The sequence below is a fragment of the Chelmon rostratus genome, chromosome 23 (genome assembly GCF_017976325.1).
Source record: "Chelmon rostratus isolate fCheRos1 chromosome 23, fCheRos1.pri, whole genome shotgun sequence".
Lineage (NCBI taxonomy): Eukaryota > Metazoa > Chordata > Actinopteri > Chaetodontiformes > Chaetodontidae > Chelmon > Chelmon rostratus.
In genome coordinates, this window is record NC_055680.1 from 612,501 (window position 1) to 632,258 (window position 19,758).

General features: G+C 40.8%; 3 protein-coding genes across 3 annotated transcripts in view; 1 reads left to right on the top strand and 2 right to left on the bottom strand.

Annotated features, from left to right (window-relative positions):
- Positions 1-966, bottom strand: part of pelp1 (proline, glutamate and leucine rich protein 1) — a 16,315-nt gene extending 15,349 nt beyond the window's left edge. Inside the window, exons 1-2 of the mRNA XM_041964897.1 lie at positions 826-966; positions 564-628 (exon numbers count right to left, since the gene is read on the bottom strand). Coding sequence (XP_041820831.1) covers positions 564-628; positions 826-966 — 206 coding nt within the window. The remainder of the gene's footprint in view (positions 1-563; positions 629-825) is intronic.
- Positions 967-1,031: 65 nt separating this feature from the next.
- On the top strand, positions 1,032-4,478 carry med11 (mediator complex subunit 11). Its single transcript, XM_041964936.1, has 3 exons — positions 1,032-1,269; positions 2,332-2,462; positions 2,776-4,478. The coding sequence occupies exons 1-3, from the start codon at positions 1,200-1,202 to the stop codon at positions 2,944-2,946; spliced, it is 372 nt and encodes a 123-aa protein (XP_041820870.1). The 5' UTR covers positions 1,032-1,199; the 3' UTR covers positions 2,947-4,478.
- On the bottom strand, positions 4,407-19,609 carry arrb2b (arrestin, beta 2b). Its single transcript, XM_041964922.1, has 14 exons — positions 19,523-19,609; positions 15,182-15,212; positions 15,016-15,076; positions 14,693-14,737; positions 14,393-14,589; positions 12,035-12,162; positions 11,659-11,794; positions 11,498-11,582; positions 11,210-11,282; positions 9,069-9,206; positions 8,847-8,930; positions 7,352-7,428; positions 7,111-7,165; positions 4,407-5,601 (listed from the first exon to the last, which is right to left on the bottom strand). Exons 1-14 carry the CDS (start codon positions 19,543-19,545, stop codon positions 5,502-5,504), a joined length of 1,233 nt encoding a protein of 410 aa, XP_041820856.1. The 5' UTR covers positions 19,546-19,609; the 3' UTR covers positions 4,407-5,501.
- Positions 19,610-19,758: the final 149 nt, after the last annotated feature.

Here is a 19,758-nt window from a genome sequence, read left to right on the forward strand (position 1 = left end):
TTGTGTACATCCAGACTTCTCTTCCATTTCTCTACATAAGCTAATTTCTGATAAGAAAGCACCTGGGCAGACAGTGATGAGATACCTTGATAAGTTGTTCACATTCAACAGTATCCAAATACATGAACATACTCAAAGTAAAGTATTAAAAAGGTATTGTATTGGTAGTGAACCTTCACTATCATATTACCACTATATGAAAAAAATTATATGATACCCAGTCCTTTCTATGAAAGAAAATGTGCTAAACTTTAAAGAATAGTACCGCCTCATAAAAAAATGATACCAGACAAATGGTGGCGCAATTACAAGTGTAAAAAGTCATTTGACATCTGTCGTTCTTACTAACGTTACCATCTGCCCATGTATGCCATCCACTCTTTCCGTTAGTTTTTAGTGATTAGTAACATTATCATCGGTATGAGAGGCAACACCGAGGATAACATTGATATAATTCCGAAATTCACGAACCTACACATTAAGAATACAACAACGTTACAATGAGTATCATCCGTTTAGTGATAACTGGGCTATGATGCCAGCAGAAGCACTCGTTTTCTCACCTGGTCTTGCTCGAACCCAGTTTGGCATTGCTGAAACCCACGAGAGCACCGACGGCGCTCGCGCCCTGCGGAGAAAAACAAGTATTAAGAAACGCTGAAGGCAAAACACGTAAACAGCACAGCCACAGCTCAGCCTCAGTCCCTCTGTATGTCCAGACATCAGCTCAGTGAACGACAAAGCCTGTAGCAGCTGCACCGCAGCAACTACAGGCAAACAGGTAACTAGCTTCCAAGCTAACGCGTTTCTTTGCACCGGCTCTACCTGTGTCGTGAACACGCCATGTTCTCTGTAGTTGGTCAATAGTGCAGGCAAATACTCTGGACGCTGTTCTTTCAGAACCGACACCAACCCCTCTGTTAGTCGCATAGCAGATGGGCCACGCATCCAAGCCGATGTAGCCATCTTGCTTCTCTGAAAAGCGAACGTCACTAGAGTGCGACAGCGTGACGTAGATTAGTGGACTCATTGTTGTGCATCTTCAGCTGCTCAGTCTTCACGTTTCAGCCTTATAGGGAAACAGATTTACATTTACTCCTGTCTACTCCGAGCCCAGTTGTCCTGACTACACCGTGTGTTAATGTTCAGTAGAAGCTGTTTTCAGAGAGCAGCTGACTGGAGCCGTTTCCTGTCTACTCATGGCTAACGAGCGTCTCAGAGCTCTGGAGGAGGTCGAGAAGGAGATAGCGATGATCCTGCAGTGTGCCGGTGAGGACAGATTTCAGCACAGCGACTGCATCAATGCAAACCTTATTCTCCAACCGCTGAGAATTAATCAGACGACCGGGCCCAATAATTTTGGAGCCCTTTAAGCAGAATCCGTGCTCTTTCTTAGCACAAATGGATTCATCTCGTGAATTCATTTATGTTAAAACCTGAGCAAGGCGTGATAGTAAACTCAGCAAAGCAGATAGTTGCCCCGGGGGCCCCCACCCCAAGGGCCCCAAGAGTCCCAGGTTTACTGCATTTTTTCACATGTTGTTCTTATTTTTATTGCAGGTTTCTTTTGAAAACAATATCAACAAAGACAGGACCTGCATTATTGTGCAACCTTACGTTGTGTTTTTTCATACAACTTAATCCAACTTAATTGACGGTAAATCAGTGACAAAGTGCTATTTTCAGCATAGGTCTGGAGGTGTGTGTTGTGGGGAACATCACCAAGACAGCATAAGTAAATTGCCCTGCCCCCAAATAATGTAATTCCCAAATTTCCCAGTCGGGGAAATTTGGGCATTACAGCAGCATTGAAAGCAGTGGGAAGAAAAAAAATATGTAAATCTGGCCATGAATGTGACCATCAGAAAAGCGGTTTTTTCTGGATGCTCTACTAATTAATAAATTGTATATTAAAAATGGATCAAATGATTCTAGTGTTTTGACAGTTAGATGACATCTAGATGTCTTTCTCAGGAGTTGGTGGAGACCAAAAACAGAGTGAAAAAAGAGTGACTTACATTCATCACAAGGACAAAAATCCAACTCCAAATGTGAGCTAATGTTGTTTGTGTCTGCTGGATATGTAAATTGGCAAATATTTGCTAACTCATTCATCATATCAACTTTATAAGTTGATCATCTGTCACATTTTGTGTTTAGAGCTTGTTTTTGCTGCCCCTTCAAACACAAATATATTTAAGTGTGTATTAGTGTGCAATCAGTCTTGTCTGACTCTGTAAATTCAAAATCTATATGTAATGTTTATATTTTTGGCATTGTTAACATGTCTGTTTAGAAAGCTGACACCCTTCTGTATGCTTCCCCTGTCAGGTAATATAGTTCTGGAACTCTCCAAAGACAAACACAATGCCAGCCTCTTGGACAGACAGCTGATCCAGTTCCAGAGCTCCGTTAACCGCGTGGAGAATGAACTGAGTGGCCAGATCCGCTACCTCACACAGGTCAAACACACAGTAATAGTATTAGTTGGTTTTTTTTTTGTTTTTGTTTTTTTTTTTTGCTGAATACCCCCGAAGACCACTACTACAACAACAGCAGCTTTGACAGCTTAATATATATTTGAACTGGAAAGCTATGGTTTTGACAGAAAACTGTATTTTTAAAATGAAAAATAGACTGCATGTCCTGAAATGTATAGTGCGATAATCCACTAATCAGAAGGTCGGTGGCTCAGTCCCTGTCCTGTGCAGTCTGCATGTCCAAGTGTCCTTGGGCAAGACACTGAACCCCAAAACTCTCCTGGCTTTTCCCCAGGTAGCTACAGGTCAACCTCATGAAGGCTCCACTTACTCAGCCAGAAAGGACTGTCAGATGGCACTGAACAGAGCGGAATATGCCAAGGTTAAACTGGGAGAACTGGGACGGACCTGTGAAGTCATGCTTGAGCAGCAGCAGCAGCAGCAACAGCAGCAGCAGCAGACATAAGGGCAGAGGCAAACTCGTTGGCTGGTGAAATAGTGATCACTGAGCAGCATTTCAATGCGATACCTGATGTGACTGTACCTGCCCTCATTCTCCACTTCTACCATCAGCCTTAAAATCTTTTCATAGATCCTCTTTATTCTTACAAATGCTGAAGTATCACAAAAAACATAAAGGACACATCAAAGAAAAAATGTTATATACAAGAACTCTGATTTTCTAAGTAGTGTATGTTGCATTTCTGGGTATATTTTGTTGTTGGGTGGTCCTCTTCATTTTTCCTGTTCATGTGCATAGCAGGCCAAATGTAGACCTTGTTAAGATACTTTAAATATAACTACAAAGAAATGTATCAGGGTCTGGATTATCTCACTCATACAGAAGAAGAGCAAGGATTCAAGAATTGAGAGTGGACAGGGACAAACTCAAGCTTTGAGCAAACATATCATATACTTGAAATGTGCTCTCAGTATTTCCTTCAACTTACGTTTTGTCATATTCTAAGCACTTGAGACTATTAGAAGTTACTGTCCAACATTTTTTAGTTAGAGGGCATCAGCTGATATCTGGATGTTAGCCACACACGCACACACACACACACACACACACATATTTCAGGGAAAGATGCAGTCTTTCTGGAATGTGCATAAAATTTGCACCCCAATTCAGAGGCTGCATTTCAAAACCAAACACGTCACAATGGGCCAACATGGTCTGCGTCACTTCAGTCCCTTGAAATTACTGTCATATATTTTACACTGTAAAATACTCCACTGTCAGTGCTGACTGAGCACAGTGAAGATGAACTCTGGACTGTCTGTGACCATCGTACTGTATATTAAGGTCCTGGGTTGCCAGATCAGTCACTCAACAGCTCGGAAAATGTGTTCCAGGAAGAATGTTGAAAATACTACTAATACTAATACTACTACACTGAGCTTATTGCTGCAAAGCAACAGTCCATTTGGTGAAGAACCAATGTTTGGTTTTACATTATTTGTGTTGACTTTCGGGTAATTTGTAGTTTTAGTTACTATTGAGGTGAGGTTAGATTTTCAGTATTTTCCTGTAATGGATGTTATGAGCTGCTGACTCACTAAATGTCCATGTTCCAGGAAATGACTGTCCAGGACCTTGATACATTGTATGACAGTCCTAGATCAGGGCTGAGTGAAAGAAGCCTGATGTTACTTAGAGGAAGACACTTTACTTTCAGATCAAGTACACAATGACTGACAAGTCTGTTGTTGCTTCAAAACGTCAGTTACACCAAACTGTCCTCATCAACTCTCAAAACATAATTATATTTGTCCTGCAAGCCCCTAAATCTGGACTTCTTTTGCTTGTTCAATAATATTGTGGTTAATGATGTACTATGCAGCTCAACATTATTCTCTAAACTTTGTAATTTGACAGGTTTTCATCATCTTTTACATCAGTTCAAGATCACATCTCCCTCTGTTTGACAGGTGGAAAAGTTTATTTTCACAAACAGAAAGAACATCAACAACAAAATAAAGACATTTTTAGTTACAAAATTTGATGATTATTTGTACATTTCATTGATTAACTCTTGTAATATGTTTTAGTATTGTGAAATTTTCATACAACCATGTTGAATTTAAAGTATTTTATACATGTCAGGTTTGATTAAGATTTATAGCTATCGTAGCTTACACATACAAAGAGCATACGCAGCTCGCATTTACATCTGCATGGAACAATGGGGGGAGAAATCTGACTTTTTCATATTCTAAAATCATTCATCTTTATAGCTTCAAAAACACAAGAGCCTGTTTAGAGATACTGACTGTGACTCAGGAAAGACTTGATGAGAACTGAGACACTGTAGGATGCATCTTTTTCATGATAACTGACATCTCAAAAAGATGTGTGTAGACCAAGACAAAAGACACTGTTGAAGAAGTCCAGTGAAGTTATGGTTGATTGTCTAGCTGTTCAATGTTAAAAGATTATAACATAGGCATCACTGTTGGTTCACACTATTCCTATAGCTTACATACAAGCTTGTTCCACTCCAGATATAAAAATGTCATTATAAAGAGGAAGGAAGAAGAGCTCTCTGTTATTGCTCTGGACACTTTCACTGATACCTGAAGATAACTACTGATCTATCATCGATAGAAAATACTACTTTTATTCCTCTGCTAGAAATACAAATCCTGAATCACAGCAGTATGAATAATACTGATATCAGCAGAATGAAAAGAGTCAAGCAGCAACCGAAAACATTCTACTGTAATCTCACTTAGTTAAACTCCAGCTACGTTCACACTATAGTGGCCTGGTTCAGTGACCATCTCCCCTGTTTTTACACTAGCATGCAATCAGCAGATTTCTTAATTTGCTGACTGCTCTTTTAAGAGGCACATCCAGTAGCCCATACAAAATAAATGGTTCGATTAAAAGCATGTGGCGAGATTCAGGAGGGTGTCTTTACATGTCTGGCTGTTTGCTCATCATCTTCTTCATGGGTTCTGGGGTTGGTTGTCTATGAGCTTCCACTCAGACAAGTAACCCGGCAGGTGAAAGAGGAGCTAACAAAAGGGCTCACCCTCATCCTTCTCATCCTTCATTCCTGTTAACCGCAGGCGAGCGAAGTCTTCGAACACAAAGTCATCAACCGGAGAAGAAGTACTAAAAAGAGAAGGAATGTTATCACCTGGTGATAGGCAACTAGTTTTCAGCAAAAATGCACAAGGCTCATTTAGAGTGTTCATGTTGACATCCTAAAGATTTTGAAAACAAATATATGCAGATTATAGTTATCTACACTGGACTGTACTGACTAAGAAAAATTCTGGTCATAGAAATTATCTTATAATATATCTGGATCAAGTGTAAGCCCACTGTGAGGTCACCCATTGGTTCGTGGACTGTCGTTTTAAAGCCTTAAGTTTGGCATTACTATTGGCCATCTTGGTTTTTTGTAGTCAGAAGTGACCATATTTTGATGAGAGGGTAGACCTTTGGAGGATATGCAGGATATATGCCTATATCCTGATTGGATCTGACTGTCACAGGGTAGAAAAATAAGCATAACCTATATCATCCATTTTGTTCTAAACGGGACCATAATTTACAAAATGAAAGTCATGCTGTATTGAAGAACTTGAAGCTAGTGATTGAGACCATAAACTCATTAGGAAACTGTTCACTAGGGTAAAAATCAAGTCATTGAGTCATTTTCTCATTAACTTACATACAATCTGACTTATTTTTGAAGGCTTTGGACTTTGAAGAAATGCAGATTTAAGGCACGTGCTTATTGGCTCCACTTTTCAGACCCAGACCCTGTGCACTATTTACAGTGTATGGTCTGAATAAGAAATTAACGGGACCCACTTAATGGGCTATATGATATATAATGAAGGGTGAAAAACATGCTGAATGCATTTCCTCCTTTAGAAAAACACTTTTTTGGAGTTTAAATCATACAATATTGACATTAATGTTTTCCAGCCTTCAGTCCTCTTCCCTGCCTGCTGGCATGTTGCTATGCTTCTTTGCATGAATATAGCATGGAAGCATTGGTCGATCACTTTGTCCACATGCTTGTGTGTGCGCATATCTGATGTGTGATCCAAACAATGCAGGGCCCACTCATAAAAACATGGCTCAGTAGTCCTACTAGCGGTCTTTAACTCCACAGGGTACCTTTAACATTACTTGATTACAATGTGAAATAGTCTAACACAAATGACATTTTTATTTTTAGAAATCATTTCCCTTTGCAAGAAGAACAAATCTGTATAGATTAAGATGACACCATATGCATTCATGCTATTTACCATTCATCTCTGCGTTATATTTTGAATGTTTGATTACAAACTCATCACTGTTAATTTAAACCTTAATTGGATGGACCTTACTGACTATGTAGAAGACGCTTCATGATGTACTTTTTCATCTTTAAAGCCAACCTAACATTTGATTAACTCACTGTAGAACATGTGTACACACTAATCTCTCACACTAAATTCTCTAATTCAGTGAAATGTGACATTTCTCTAATTCAAACCCTTTGTTGTATCACTAAATCAGGTTACTAAATGATCAGAAGACTCAAATCACGAACGAACACACACACACACACACACACACACACACACACACACACACACACACACACACACACACACTTACTTCATGTCAAACTCTATGAGGTTGGAGTCCACAGGACCATCAGCCTCTGGAGCAACTAGAAACAAGAACCAGTCAGGTAAATAAATTACACTCTAATTCTCCCAGCTCACACCGCTCCACTGTTAACTGTTTAGGTGAGATGGTTAAGGACAGGATGAGGGGCTGGGGAATGCATAAGGTCAATGAGTGCAAACGTGCAAGTACAAACGTGTATGTGTGTGTGGGTGTGTGGGTGTCCTACTTGACTGTGCTTGGGAGCTGGGCTGGTCTGTAGGTTTGGGATGCATGAGGACAAAAGGGAGTTCCACTGCTACATCCCTACACACATGCATGCACACACACACACACACACACACACACACACACACACACACACACACACACACACACACACACAAACACACATATTTCAGGGGAAAATGCAGTTTTTCTAGAATGTGTATAAAATGTGCACCCCAATTCAGAGCTGCATTTCTAAACCAACCCTGTCATAATGGTCCAACATGGTGCATTAAAAATGCACTTTTTGTTGTCTTTATTAAAGGTTGAATCAAGGCTACATCCATGCTAATACATTTTCATTTTCAAATGGCTTTTAAAATGTCAGTCCAGACGAGCATTTTTGCACCACATCAGAAATAACGTGTTTGGTGTTTGCCTCCAGCCTTGGTCAATTCCAAAGCCTGGCCTTCTTTCTCTCCCTCATTTTTTGCCTTCACTGTCACATAAAGACAGAAAGCCCATAAAATAACCTGCCTGATAAAACCCAATCAGGAAGCTTATGTGGGTGTCTGCATCATTGTTTCTAAAAGTCTGTTCCCACCGGTCCAGACTACAACAATCCTGCAACTAAAACAAGGTCAGCAGTATTTTCCAAACTGTCCTGTGTTAGGGGTTCTAAAACGTTGGAGTAGGGTGGATGCTTGGCTTAAACGTAGCAAAAGTTTTGAATTTTAAAATAAAAACAGATTATTAAATACTGCATAAATGAATAATTATGTGGATGTAGCCTGAGACTAAAATATTAAGTTAAAAAAGTATTCCACTGATTTAGCATCACACTCCTGTAACAGAGTCAAATCACTGTGTAGAAGTATCTGAATTGATGCAGCAGTACCAGCTAAATCATCTTTTTTATTCCATACATGCTTCTATAAGTGTTTCCAGGAGTTACCCTATAAAATTGGGGTTCAATCAAGGTTTAAATAGAGGTTGCTTCTATTCGAAACATAAGCAGGCACAACCTAGAAATACCACAACAGTGGTTCTTAAAGTGTCTCACACCTCACATTCACATAATAAGGAGGAGGTGGATTAAAGGCCCTTTGTACATAAAGTTTTTAAAAGCTTTCTTTTAGTATGTCATTTAAAAACATTGTAACACTGTAACAAAACACTTACAAAGTAAACAGGTAATTGACTACGTATCTATGTCCATCTATAGCTAACTGTGCCAGTCTAAATCAGGTCCATAGACATGAACCCAAATTCACAATGAGACTTACGTATAAAACAGAGCTGTGCGTCACCACAACTTTATAAAAATATGGAGGCGTATTTGTGTCTTTTACTGCACAAAGAGTTTTAGTCTTAAGCCTCCGTAGAATTTATATGTCTGGTCTCCTGCATACCTAAGCCACCCAGGTTTCTGAAGATGGAGTCTTCTTTGAGATTTATATTGTTTTTTTTATTTTCCAGAAACCATTGCAGAGGAGAGCTCAAGTGTGTTCACCTACCCTCCAAGAGACACCACCAGTTTGACTTTGACTCTGTAGGAAACCAAGATGCCCATCATCTCCTTGCTGGTCCCTTCTTTCATACTGCGGCCCATGCAAACAGGTATAAAAGAAACAATTAATGTACATGTTCATCAGTACACATATCCATGAGTCTGTATGCTTTTTTGCTTAAAAAGAAAATCAGATTTCTGTCAGATGCATGTGTATATCTGTGTGTACATGGTGCTGGAGGCCAGATTGGTATCTTCATGCTTTAGCTTTCCATCCAGGGCCAGGCCTCTCTTTTCCCTGTTGGTACCCAGCATGGGGGTCAGAGTATAGATGTGGCAAGAGGTGGAGCTGGGAGAAACCTGGTCACTGAGGTTGGCGGTGAGGGTAAAGGTCAGGAAGAGAGGAGCAAAATTGGAAGAAAACATGGGAAACTTTAAGAGTGATCCATTAGTTTTTGCACTAAAAAGGAAATGAGACTTGAAAAAAAAAGACATGGGATATAATAGCACATGTGGGGTATAATAAATTTTGATACTCCAGGAGGTTGGTAAGATATATTGGTAATATTTAAATCAATGTACAATTATGCCTGCATCTGCATATAAAATAGTATAATCTGCACAAAAAATGTAATTAACAATTATTAATGTGAAGTAAAGTTAAGATTGTAGGGCTGTCAACCAATATCCTAATTTGAATATAGAATTTAACTATAAAGAAAAACAACAGACATTTGAATGTGAAAATTAATATTCGAATGTGAAGAAAGCAGCACTACCGCGGCAGTTACACATCCACGTGTTTCCGTTATCCAGTAATTAATTCCTTTTTTTGCTGGGAAAATCTGTTGAAGTCCGTCATTCTTGCATCTGTGTGGTCATAATGTCGGATATAAATAATCCCTGAGTTTGATGTGAAAATATTCCGGCTCTACTCTCTTCTTCTGATGTCCGTTCTCTCTCATGCTTCTCTCCTGATTCGGTGAATTAAGGGTTTAGGAGTTGGTGGTGATTGTTAGAACAGTGAAGGATGTACCAAGTTCTTCAGGGATACTTTCAATAATGTTGTCAGACACTCAGAATAACAATCTATAATAATTCAACAGCAAGGCAGAGGACATTATAAGGCAAATGAGCTGAACCTTGTTGTATTTTACCCCCCCTGCCACCTTCAGAAGTTCTCCGATGATACAGCCATCGTTGGATGTGTATCACAGGGGAACAATTTGGAATACAGAGTCGTCACTAACTTTTTGCGACTGGTGTGGACTAAACCACCTGCTCATAAAGGCCAGCAAGACAAAGGAGATGTGATAGACTTCTGCAGGAAAACACCACAGACTACACCAGTGTGCATCATGGAGGAGTACCAATACCTGGGTGTCCACCTCAACAATAAACTGGACTGGTCCACTAGCACACTGTTGCCCTGTACAGAAAGGGCCAAAGTCGTCCTCATCTTCTAAGAAGACTGAGGTCCTTTGGAGTAGGACAATGTAGGACATTCCTGTAGTACTGTTATGACAGAAAGCTGACATCCATCATTAACAACCCCCCCCCCCCCCCACTTACACAGTGGGGGCCCTCAGCAGCTCCCTCAGCAATAGAGCTGTCAGAGTCTTTAACTCCAGCGTTGCTTGATGTAGCACTGGTTTCCATATCCAGACTGTTTGCACTGTGTGATTTATCATACAATATTACTCTTTTCCACTCTCATTTCCTTTTTAATTTATATATATATATACTATTTTATATAGTTGCTTGTATAATACATCTATAGTCAGCTTTTAGTTTGTATTTGTTTGTTTTGTGATGTGTAGCTATGTAGAACTTTTCATGTTGATCTTGAATATACCAACATAAGTAGTTTTCAAATTTGAAAGGTTCGACGTTTTTTTTCGGAAGGAATAATCGGTCATAATTTTTGGCCACTTTTGACAGCCCTATATATTGTTAAGAGCACATGGCCTAAAGTCAATCCCTGTGGAACCCTCTTTAATAATATTTAGGCTGATATGTCAAAATTACAATCTTGCATATACTGGAATATGTGTGCATTCTACTAAGAAACTGCAGTAGAGAAATGCAGAACTAGGGGATCTATATCAGAATTGTTTCTGTTATGTGTCTATCTAAAAAAAAAAACCTTATATCGGACAACATATTCTTGTCAGATATTTTAAACTCTCATATACTGACATCTGTGTCTGCCTCAAAAATTCAGTATCAGTCAGAGTATGCCCATAATTCTTGTGGATGTACAACTTCATCAGCATTATTACATATCTTCATGGTGTCCAACCCTTGAAAACTTGGTTTCAAATGAACCATTGGTGAGGAGAAGGATAATATCATAGAAGAGGAACTCACTCTGCTTCAACCTGGGCAACCGGACACTTATACTGAGCCGTGGAGAAAAGACAGATATCAGCGTACTGACGAACTGAGAGAAAGAGAGGAGAATTACTTTAGTGCTTTTTTTTTTAAAGCTCTAAGATGTATGTCAGCTCTGGGTCTAATTACAGTTGATGCAAAATGGAACACTTGCAATTCTTACTTTAACTGTAGCACTCAATAACAGTTATCAGTTGTCCTAAGTGGTGCAAAGTTTCTTCCAGTTGTTGAAGAATGTCAGTGTGTAAGGACAGGTGGAGTTACCTGATATCTTCACCCGCTTGACAGTCTTGGTGGAGTTGTTGGTTACCTGGACATTGACACTGATGGGCTCACCATGGTAGTACAGCTAGAGAGAGACAGAGACTTAGCAATGTGTGCATTCATGTCATCAAACAGGACATCAAAGTGTGTATTTGTACTACCTCCTTATCCAGTGAGGCCTCTAGGTGTAGAGCTCTATCGGACATCAGGAAGCTGCGACTGGTCTCTGCCATTGGTTGTGGACCTGGCTTCTCTGGAGCATACTGAACTTTCCTGATCACCAAATGCACTGTGTTCCTATACACACAGCAAATCCATATTCATATACATTTATGGAGGTAACATCTTGACATCCTCCACAAGTCAACTGCACAGTTAGCAGTGATAGGGACTGCAGTAGAGAGAGACCTGGCTACAAAATATTAGGTGGTGTCAAAGAATATGTCTATCCTCTAGTGTTTTTTTGAAAACCACACTTTAAATCTCTTTGGGGAATGTTAGCTTGGTTGTAGTCTCAAGTGTCTGAATGTGTTGAACCTTTGGTGGCTTTTCTCCTCCACAGTCTTGGCACAGCACGCTCGAAGCTCATAGTCCACACCACATGCCTTCCCAGTGTCTTCTGGACCCGGCTGGAGGGTCACTGAGCAAGGCAGGTTCTGTGGGATCTAACAGACCCACACACAAACAAAGTGAAAAATAAACTGTAGCTGTAGGTGCATACTGGAGAAATACAGAACACTATAATTCAAGCATCTTATTGCCATATGCACAACAATTGCAGTAATTGGCAATGAAATTCTTAGATGTCAAGATGGCAAGATTTTGGTATCACAAGCAGTCTGGCTTCTCTTTTGTATTCTGAGTAATGTTGACCAATCACAGTGAGCAGGCTTTGGTTGCATACAGGTAAATAGTCCGTGTGGAGAGCAAAAGAGATGGATCGCATTAGCCAAATGCAATTTTAGAACCCATTTGATCTGTAAACAAAGACCAGCATGCTGAAGAGGAAGCCTTGGCTTGGATATTTATTGTCTGGATATCCACTGGCTACACCAGAAGCCCTGAAACATTGGCCGTTATCCCCAGAGGCTAAATAGTTGTCAGACTACAGCCGGTGGGTCCCGAGATTGGGACCAGATTTAGTAAAGACCAGTTGGTGCGACCCATCCCTGGAGTCTCTGTTGAGCCTCCTCAGCCTGTGGAGGAAGAAGAGGCATTGTCTCACTGGTGTTGGTGTGGTGGGTCCAAGACAGCTCCTCGTTGATGTGGAACTTGAGGACCCCTTGAGGAACCGGAAGCTAATTACTCCCTCAACCCTAGTCCCACTGACATTGAGGGGGAGGTTGTCCTGTCAAGATCCCGGGTCAGGGTCCCGGCTTCCATTCTGTCTGCCTCTCATCATCGTGATCAGGCCAATGACAGTCGTGTCATCGGCAAACTTGATGACGTCGTTGGAGCTGTGGGCCACAGTTGTGCCTGAACATTGAGTATAAAGAAGGGGTGAGCACACAGCCCTGTGCTGAGAGTCAGGATGTGGTGGTGCCTATCCACAGCCTGGGATCTGCCCATCAAGAAGTTCAGGATTCATTCAAAAATGGCAGCGTAGAGCCCTATGTCTCTGAGTTTGATGACAAGCTTGGAGGGGACAATGGTATTAAATGCTGAACAGTCGTGTCACTTCACTTAAGCAAAATGGGTAAGAGCCTATATGTGAGCTACTTTATACTTCATTATTCCTGTCACGACACTGCTTAGTAATATTATACCCTGTATAACATACACGTATCAGGCATAACATTATGACCACTGACAGGTAAAGTGAAAAACACTGTTAATGTCATCATCATGGTACCTGGGATATATTAGGCAACAAATTAACATTCTGTCCACAAAGTTGACGTGGTAGAAGGAGGAAAAATGGGCAAGCACAAGGATTTGAGCGAGTTTGACGAGGGCCAAATTGTGACGGCTAGACAACTGGGCACCTCCAAAACCGCAGCTCTTATGGGGTGTTTCTGGTCTGCAGTGGTCAGTATGTATCAAAAGTGGTCCAAGAAAGGACAACCAGTGAACCAGAGACAGGGTCATGGGTGACCAAGGCTCATTGATGCACGTGGGTGCGAAGGCTGCCCCAGGTGGTCCAATCCGACAGACGAGCTATTCAAATTGCTAAAGAAGTTAATGCTGGTTCTGGTAGAAAGAATGTGTCAGAATACACCGTGCATTGCAATTTGTTGCATATGGGGCTGCACAGTCAGGGTGCCCATGCTGACCCCTGTCCTCCACTGAAAGCGCCAACAATGGGCATGGGGGCATCAGAACTGGATCATGGAGCAATGGAAGAAGGCAGCCTGGTCTGATGAATCACATTTTCTTCTATATCACGTGGATGGCCGGGTGCGTGTGCGTCACTTACCTGGTGAACACATGATACCAGGATGCACTATAGGAAGAAGGCAAGCCAGCAGAGACAGTGTGATGCTTTGGGGCTGCTGGTAAACCTTGGGTCCTGCCATCTATGAGGACGTTACTTTGACACATACCACCTACCTAAGCATTGTTGCAGACCATGTATACCCTATTCCCTGGCTGTGGCCTCTTTCAACAGGATAATGTGATAACATTGCCATGACTATGGCTGAAAGGAACACAATATACATCAATTTTATATACACTTTTACTTGCTATAAATTATTTCTGTCAACAGAGTAACACAGATACCCCCACCTTTTAAAATCTTGTTCTTTTTACTTTTCTTTTCTGCCTGTTTGTGCAAACTCTGACTGGCACAACATTATGGTCATCTGAAGATATCTATTTGGCTGTAACCTCAGTTTACAGTAGAGTTAATGATGAGATGAAGGGCTGGGTATCCCAGTCTATGGTAAGTCTTACAGTGAAGCTGAAGGGGTAGGCATGCTGACCCAGCTTCTTCAGCAGCCTCTCCTGCAGGTGGCTAAGAGGCTTCTTCTCCTCCTGCAGAGGAGGGAAGGCCTGGACAGTGTTGACGTACAGATCCTTCCGGAAGGAAAGGCCCAGGACATCCAGGTCCTCCCGACCGTAACGAAATGCACAAGTCAGAGTTACGAACACTGAGGATGGAAGAAGACGTTGATTAAATGGATGATCAACTGGTCATTCAGGCAGCCTGCTACTTTGTCTACTTACTTTATATCTAGATACAAGTTTTCTTACCTTTTCGATCTTTCAGATATTCTGGGTCCACAAGGAGCACTCCATCTAGAGAACAGACGTGCACACGCACACGCACACACACACACATTACGGAAAAAACAGTCTTCGTGCAATGTGTATAATATTTGCCCCCCAATTCAGAAGCTGCATTATTAAACCAAACACGTCATAACACATTATTGGTGCACTGAATAGTCAGACTTTAGTCAGTCACTGTCTGGATTAGACTGTGTGTTCCTCAACGATTCAAGGATCTTGTGTGTGTGTGTGTGTGTGTGTGTGTGTTCGTCCGCATGTTTGCATGTGTGTGCGTTTAGACTCACCTACTGGATCTACGTGGTTTAAGTGATCAACAAAGTCTCGCTTTGGTAGATAAACTGTGAGCTGTGGAAAGAGACAGGCAGAAAGAAAAATGGAGTGATTAGGATAATCTACAACAGGAGATGATTGAAACAATAATAAGAAGCCCTTCTCACACACATATCCTACCTTGCTGTTGGGGCTGGACTTCTTAAAGACTCTGCAGAAGGATGGAGAGAGCATGCATTGTTATCAGAGTGTACCTGAAACTCAAACTTGGGATTCATTTAACATTGCTAGAATAGTAACCTGGGCTGAGGCAGCTGAGTATATACCCGTTAGATTTGAAATGTGTGCACTTTCAACTAAAAAAATTCAATGCAATGTTCTGTTTGAAAATGTCCTCCAACATTATTCAAGCAATGCACGAAACACCTGCAGTTTAAAAAGTAGAAGCACTGATTATATCAACCCTTGAAAGACATTTGCCATGTGTTAGCTGGGCTCGCTTGAGTTAGTCCGACACACACACTGACCATTTTCTTTTTTTGGATTTTATTGGTGAACTGGAACCAAATGTGGCACATAACTGACACCAACTGTAGACAAACAGAACTGATCTAGATACTTTCAATTACTCTATACTCAAACAACCGCTACTTTTCCTGTTGATGGCATGATGCTGATAGTACTTCTGTACTTTTACAGTAGGGTTTTAAACACAGGACTTCCACTTGTAATGGAGTATTTTTACATGGCTGCACTTTTATTTAAGTAAAGAATTCCCACTGGCACTAAGATTATGGCAAAGTCAATATCCAAACAAATATCATTCAAAACAAGACCAAGAGCAGTCTCAGTAGAGTACTGTGGTCGAAATCCAGACTGAAAAATGTGTCAAAGCAACCAATGACAATGACCTAACTCAGAGTACTGTAGACAGAGAGCCATAATGAGACGCAGAAGTCCGCTGATAAATAACTGACGACGTGAGAATGCACAGACTTTGCTGCTAACTGTGGAGACACCAAACTACAAAGTACTGAAACTTGCCAAGTGTTTCAACATACGCTTCCGCTCCAGTTGCTGTGCTCTCTCTATGAAAAAGTCAATGAAAAACCATAGTTAGTTATGTTCACTGACACACCATAATAGCTCGATCATGTTTAGCAACAGAACGGCCAAAACCCAACTAGCATCGTCATTTCCAATTTAAAGTTGCCCCAACACTGGAGAAAAGTAACATTTTCCCATCCTCCATAACATAACTATATAACGATATATGAGGGTGTCAAATAAATGAGTAAAAAGCCACTTGGGAAACAGATACAAGCACCCATCTCTAAAAAGTCTTTTTCTTTTTTGGTTGCTTTGTAGCAGGACTAGCCATTGTTACAGTGAGTGACAGGAGGGGCTTATTTATAGTCATTTCTCATTCATTTTTGAGAGGAGCCAAGGCAGAGTAAGTGGTGTATCCACTCAATTTCAAGTTGATTGCGATGTATAAAGTACAGGCGTGCAAGACCTGGCGTGCACACAGTTTTATACATGTGGAGATTTCTGTGTGACTGAGTCATCTCTCAGTATGAAAGCTGGGCAGTCTTTTATACATGAAGCCCCTCATCTCTGTGCACAGTTAATGCACCCTTGTCCGGTTTGATTAGGGGCATTTCTTTGTTTGTCTTAACAGTTAAGATCAGACATCCCATTCATCTATTTCCGCCAATATTTATCTTGCTAATTCAGTGTTAAAGGAACACTTAGGGAAGTTCATGCATTCACTGTCTTACTGAGACTTAGATAACAAACATCAGTATCACGTTAGTGTGTTACTCAGTGTATGGAGTACACTGAGGGCTAAGCTATAGTATAATAGTGGCTATTTCAATAATTTAGTTATGTGGGGGAACCTCTGCTTATAATTCAAGTACAACTGATACTAAAAGTCTGTCCAAAGCAAAACAGAGAGAAAAGAGTGTGGCTTCTCCACTGAAGCTGAACAGGAAGAGTGTGAAGTGTATGTGAAGTGTATTCCAGGAAATGTGGCCAGTCTATTCCAGCAATGTCTATGCCAGGAATTATTTTGTGACCATTGTGATTAATTAGCCAACCTTCGGAGTCAGTGTGTATGACCAAAATGAAAACATGATTGCAGAAAAACACTGGACCGGTCTCCAAGTAGAGTTCTTGTCAAGACCATTCAGGCCAGTTAGCTTTAGCGAGTTTATGCACACCACTGCAGTTTTAAGAACACAAGCATGTCCCTGTGCAGGAATGTGCTGCGTTTACATTCTGAGGAACGAAAACAAATGCACATCCTGATTAACAACAAAAATGTCCTTTACTTTCTTAACACAGGAAATGTGGACCCCTTCCTGTCAACCCTTTATCCTAAAGGCAAAAACACATCTAATCATAATAAAACATTTTCAGTAAAACCCTTCCCATCAACTGAGTACAGAGCTACTGAGGTCAGCACAGCTGCTTGACTCACCCACACTGTTATTTAGATGTTCATACTCTTACACTCTTGCCACAGCTGCAGACTCAGACCTCCTGTTCACACATGAGGACTCAAAGACACTGGCTCTCGCTTGCTTCTCTCCAGACTGACACTTTTGCAAAGTTTAATGTTGAGATGGTATTTTATATACACAGCTCTGATTGGACAGTTATTTTCTCACGTCACAATAGTGACGTGTCACAAAGTATAGTTCATTTCCTAAGCAATGGGTTTCCATGCATTATTCTTCTTGTTCAAGTCCTGGTAGCTTATTAAAGGTAGCTATCTTTTCTAAAGCTATCCAAAAGAGTCAGGAAGCTGCTGACTGTGACAACTAAGTACTTTTGTGTAGTTGAGTGGAGTAGAAAACAATGTTGCGTCTCTGTTTAAAAACACCCTTTTCTGCAAACCTCATCAGTTCCACTTCTTCTTATTTCTAATGCTAAAAATATCCAATTTTTACATTACACAAGAAATGGTACCAAACATGTCCTTGTCGAGCCACAACACAGTGTCAGTGCAAAATTATCATAGTTTTTATTAAAACTTTAACACTAGATAGGAGGACTGACTACAGCAAGCAAAGCCTCTTTCACTCTACTTAAGGGAACCACTCCATTGTTTTAAAACAAAAAATCTTACTATGAGACTATCCTCAAAGTATCCTATCCTATCCATGAAAGATTTCAGTGGGAAAACTTCCGGTCAAACATTTTCTGTGGTCTCTATTTTCCCATGGTTTTGTGTCAATGTCACAAATGGGAACACAATTTTTGAAACTGGTCCAGTATTGAGCCAGAGCTCTGTAGCCAGCAGCCACAGGCTGCAATGTAATCCAGGCATCAGTGGGTTTTTTTATGTACCGTCAATGTATATCCATTAAAAGTGGACAGGCTCAGATTGTTATTGTAAAAGTGTTTGGCAACAGTATGGAAAGGATGCATATAGAGACAGACAGAAATCAGATTTTCCCATTACTGGATAACGGAAACCTTGTTTTCATGTAATCATTGTTCTTATATTTGAGACTTTTACATTAATAATTCTATTCAAAATAAAGTAAGTCTTCCTCAAAAATAGGTCAAATGCTACAAACACTGCTGTTTATTTCAGAGTCCAATACTCTTCTGTTGTTTAGCACAATGCAACACTGTAGACACCAGAGCAGCTCCATAGTTACTCTTCTATCAGGGAACAGGAAGATGAGTGAAATCGAACAGTTGATATTTTCCTCCCAATAGAATAGCGATTCTCAGTTTTTTTTTTCACATCAAGGACCTCTTTACAGACACAAATTAAACCACTGATGCCCACAGCTTAAGATTTTTGCTTTTAGATGTTTACTTACAGAAAGTGTGTGAAACTCATGACCAAAATAATCTTACATACTGTCATTGTGTTGCTTATGGAAATATGGTGATAACAAATGAGTCCCCTTTTTGCTGGGTACGCCCCGGGACCCCGTGAAGGACCCCTGGTGTTCCCCTGACACCTCTGTGCCAACCACTGCTGGAAGACGCAAAAATAATAATAATGAGCACAAATTCGGGAACATATTGGAAATAAGTGTAACTGTTACGCTCAAATATGTGACTCAGTGCCGTCACGTCATAGTTTTGTTATCGAGGAGCAGAAGCGGCGGCTGCATCCTGATACGTACGGATGTTACGCCAGACTCTTTTCAAAACGTTTCCATTTTGAGGCAGTTTGACGCTTTAAATTATTAGTACTCTATGGGATCCATTCGTCAATTCGACATTACTATCGATTGATATTTACTTTAAGAAAACTGAAACTTTCAGTCATCCAGATTCCACAGTCATGTGAATCAGGTCAGATGTTTAATATAGACCATATGTAGAAGTCTATTTCAGTACTTTCTTTGCACATTGGCTACTGTCGGCGACAGACAGCAGATGTCCTAAAGAAGCTTGGATAGTTCCCCTTTGCTCCTCACCAGTCCACAGAGTGTGTGTCTTCTTTCTCTTCTTCAACAGCACAAATGAAACAGCCGAACTTTGTCTCACCTGGTCCCCGCTCTGTCTCCCATCTCCTCGGTCCTGTGTAGACAGTGTCTCTGCTATATGTCTGTGCTGGTCTCTGATCCGCTGCTGTCAGCTTTTGGGATCATGAACATGAGCCTGTTTCCGCAGTTCAGGGACAAAAACCACGCCTCTGATCCGCCAAATGCTGGACACCACAATGACCAAACAACTGTAAAACACCTGTAAATCACCATCCACACACTCCTCCTCCTATTATA

Excerpts from the sequence above, each read along its gene's own strand:
- med11 (XM_041964936.1), top strand. The coding sequence starts at position 1,200 with ATGGCTAACGAGCGTCTCAGAGCTCTGGAGGAGGTCGAGAAGGAGATA. Across the intron at positions 1,270-2,331 it reads GATGATCCTGCAGTGTGCCG|GTAATATAGTTCTGGAACTC; the intron begins GTGAGGACAGAT and ends TTCCCCTGTCAG. Across the intron at positions 2,463-2,775 it reads AGATCCGCTACCTCACACAG|GTAGCTACAGGTCAACCTCA; the intron begins GTCAAACACACA and ends GCTTTTCCCCAG.
- arrb2b (XM_041964922.1), bottom strand. The coding sequence starts at position 19,545 with ATGGGAGACAGAGCGGGGACCAG. Across the intron at positions 12,163-14,392 it reads CCTACCCCTTCAGCTTCACT|ATCCCACAGAACCTGCCTTG; the intron begins GTAAGACTTACC and ends TGGGTCTGTTAG. Across the intron at positions 7,166-7,351 it reads CAGCTCCCAAGCACAGTCAA|TTGCTCCAGAGGCTGATGGT; the intron begins GTAGGACACCCA and ends TCTTGTTTCTAG.